Here is a 1,843-nt window from a genome sequence, read left to right on the forward strand (position 1 = left end):
GAACGTTTTTTATCACCAAGTCAATGGCGGGGATTGAAGGAAACCAAATGGAAAACATACAAAGAATCATTTTAAGCAAAAGAACATGACAGCTCTTGTCTTTGATGTCACTTCCTGGCATTAATTTTTGCCTAAAGGATTCTGAAGTTTGGGGGAATTGGTGCTGGGTGGATTCAAAGCAAAGCTCAGATCTCAAGCATTTGCAGGAAAAAGATCCACGAGTGGTTTTTTGTTTCTGTCATGGTGGCTGCTGTGTTGTGCTGTGTCCACCCGTGCTTACTTGGTCCTCATGTGGGTGTGCGGGCTGCATGTGGGGGGCATGAAGCATGCAGGTAGTGGGCGCTGGCTTGAGCAGGGTGGGCTACCTTGCAGCTGGCTGCTTATCTGGAGTGAATTCGCTCTGCCAGTCAGTCAGGCAGGCAGGCAGGCAGAAGGCCCACCCTGGCAGAGGACTCAGTGTAAGACTGTTCTTTCTCAATTTTCCCCCCAGACACACCATCCTGAGAAGCCACTTTTTCCTACCACAGGAAGCCCAAGAGAACACTATAGCTAGCAGTCTGACAGCCAAACTGAACCCTGGCCTTTTGTATCCTGCCAGGTTTGAAAAGCTGGACATCACTCCTAAAAGTGCCCAGAAGATCAAGCCGGTGCTTGAGCGGTGGATGGCTGAGGCTGAGGCCCGCCATCGAGCAGGTATGCAGAACCTGACCGAGTTTATCGGGAGTGAACCGTCCAAAAAGCGCAAGAGGCGCACCTCCTTCACGCCCCAGGCCCTTGAGATCCTCAATGCCCACTTTGAGAAGAACACACACCCTTCTGGGCAGGAAATGACCGAAATTGCCGAGAAGCTGAACTATGACCGGGAAGTAGTTAGAGTTTGGTTCTGCAATAAGAGGCAAGCCCTGAAGAACACGATTAAACGCTTAAAACAGCACGAGCCGACCACGGCGGTCCCTTTGGAACCCTTAACAGACTCGCTGGAAGAAAATTCCTAAAGAGACATCCTCTCAAAATCAGAAAAAAAAAATCCACGGGAACTAAACTCCACCCTTGGGACTTTATCCCATTACCAACCCCTCCCCACAAAAAGAAAAAAAAATTACATTAAAAATAAATTTTAAGATAGCCCCAGTCATCACCCTTGTAAGTAAAAGACTAAGAAAATTACCAAGTGGACAGGATGGTTTATACACCTCCATGGGATTTTCCAAAAAAGAAAAAAAGAATTTTTTTGAAAATTTTTAAACAAGGAGTACACCACATTGCAGGTGTCGGGAGGAGGATAGGTCCCTCCCCCACCTGTCTCCCCAAAGCCAGTTTTTTAATGGATTTAAAGCAAACCAAATAACCACAAACTCTTTTTCTGTACATTATGAAAATGTGAACACATTTTAAGGAAAAAGAAAAACAATTAAACCAAAAAAGAAAAGAAAAAAAACACCAACAACAAACGAAAACTTTTCTCTGTTCAAAGCGAATACAAGCCTGCCACCTGGAGGAGGAACTATGGACGGCATTCTTTCAGGTTCTAAGTGCTGATTCACTATGAAACCTATTAACCAAAGTCAGAAACACTGCATTGCAAACGCGACCATAAGTCTATTCTTCTCTGCCTGTCAAGTTGTGTTCTGAGATTTTACATTTGTACTTAATGGAAAAATAGAAAGCCTGATTTCTCCCATCTTTCTTATCTATTGTCACCACCTGTGGGGTGGGTGCCATTGTTGAAGCCATTCTGTAAGGCTCACTATTGGTTTTTATTTGGGGGGAGGGTTTTGTTTTGTTTTTGTCTTTGTTTTTTTTTTTGGGGGGGGGGTGGTGGGCATCCTGGATCGTGTGCCAA

At 44.9% G+C, this 1,843-nt stretch overlaps 1 protein-coding gene across 1 annotated transcript; it reads left to right on the forward strand.

The window, feature by feature from the left end:
* The first annotated feature begins 246 nt into the window (after positions 1-246).
* POU6F2 (POU class 6 homeobox 2) lies at positions 247-1,429 on the forward strand. The gene has a single exon (XM_086395981.1). It carries the CDS (start codon positions 327-329, stop codon positions 993-995), a length of 669 nt encoding a protein of 222 aa, XP_086252107.1. The 5' UTR covers positions 247-326; the 3' UTR covers positions 996-1,429.
* The last annotated feature ends 414 nt before the right edge of the window (positions 1,430-1,843 follow it).

Source organism: Bos grunniens, chromosome 4 (assembly GCF_055505025.1).
Source record: "Bos grunniens cultivar Pamir isolate PY7600 chromosome 4, Bosgru_T2T1.0, whole genome shotgun sequence".
NCBI classification, from domain to species: Eukaryota; Metazoa; Chordata; class Mammalia; order Artiodactyla; family Bovidae; genus Bos; species Bos grunniens.

Excerpts from the sequence above, each read along its gene's own strand:
- POU6F2 (XM_086395981.1), top strand. The coding sequence starts at position 327 with ATGCAGGTAGTGGGCGCTGGCTTGAGCAGGGTGGGCTACCTTGCAGCT.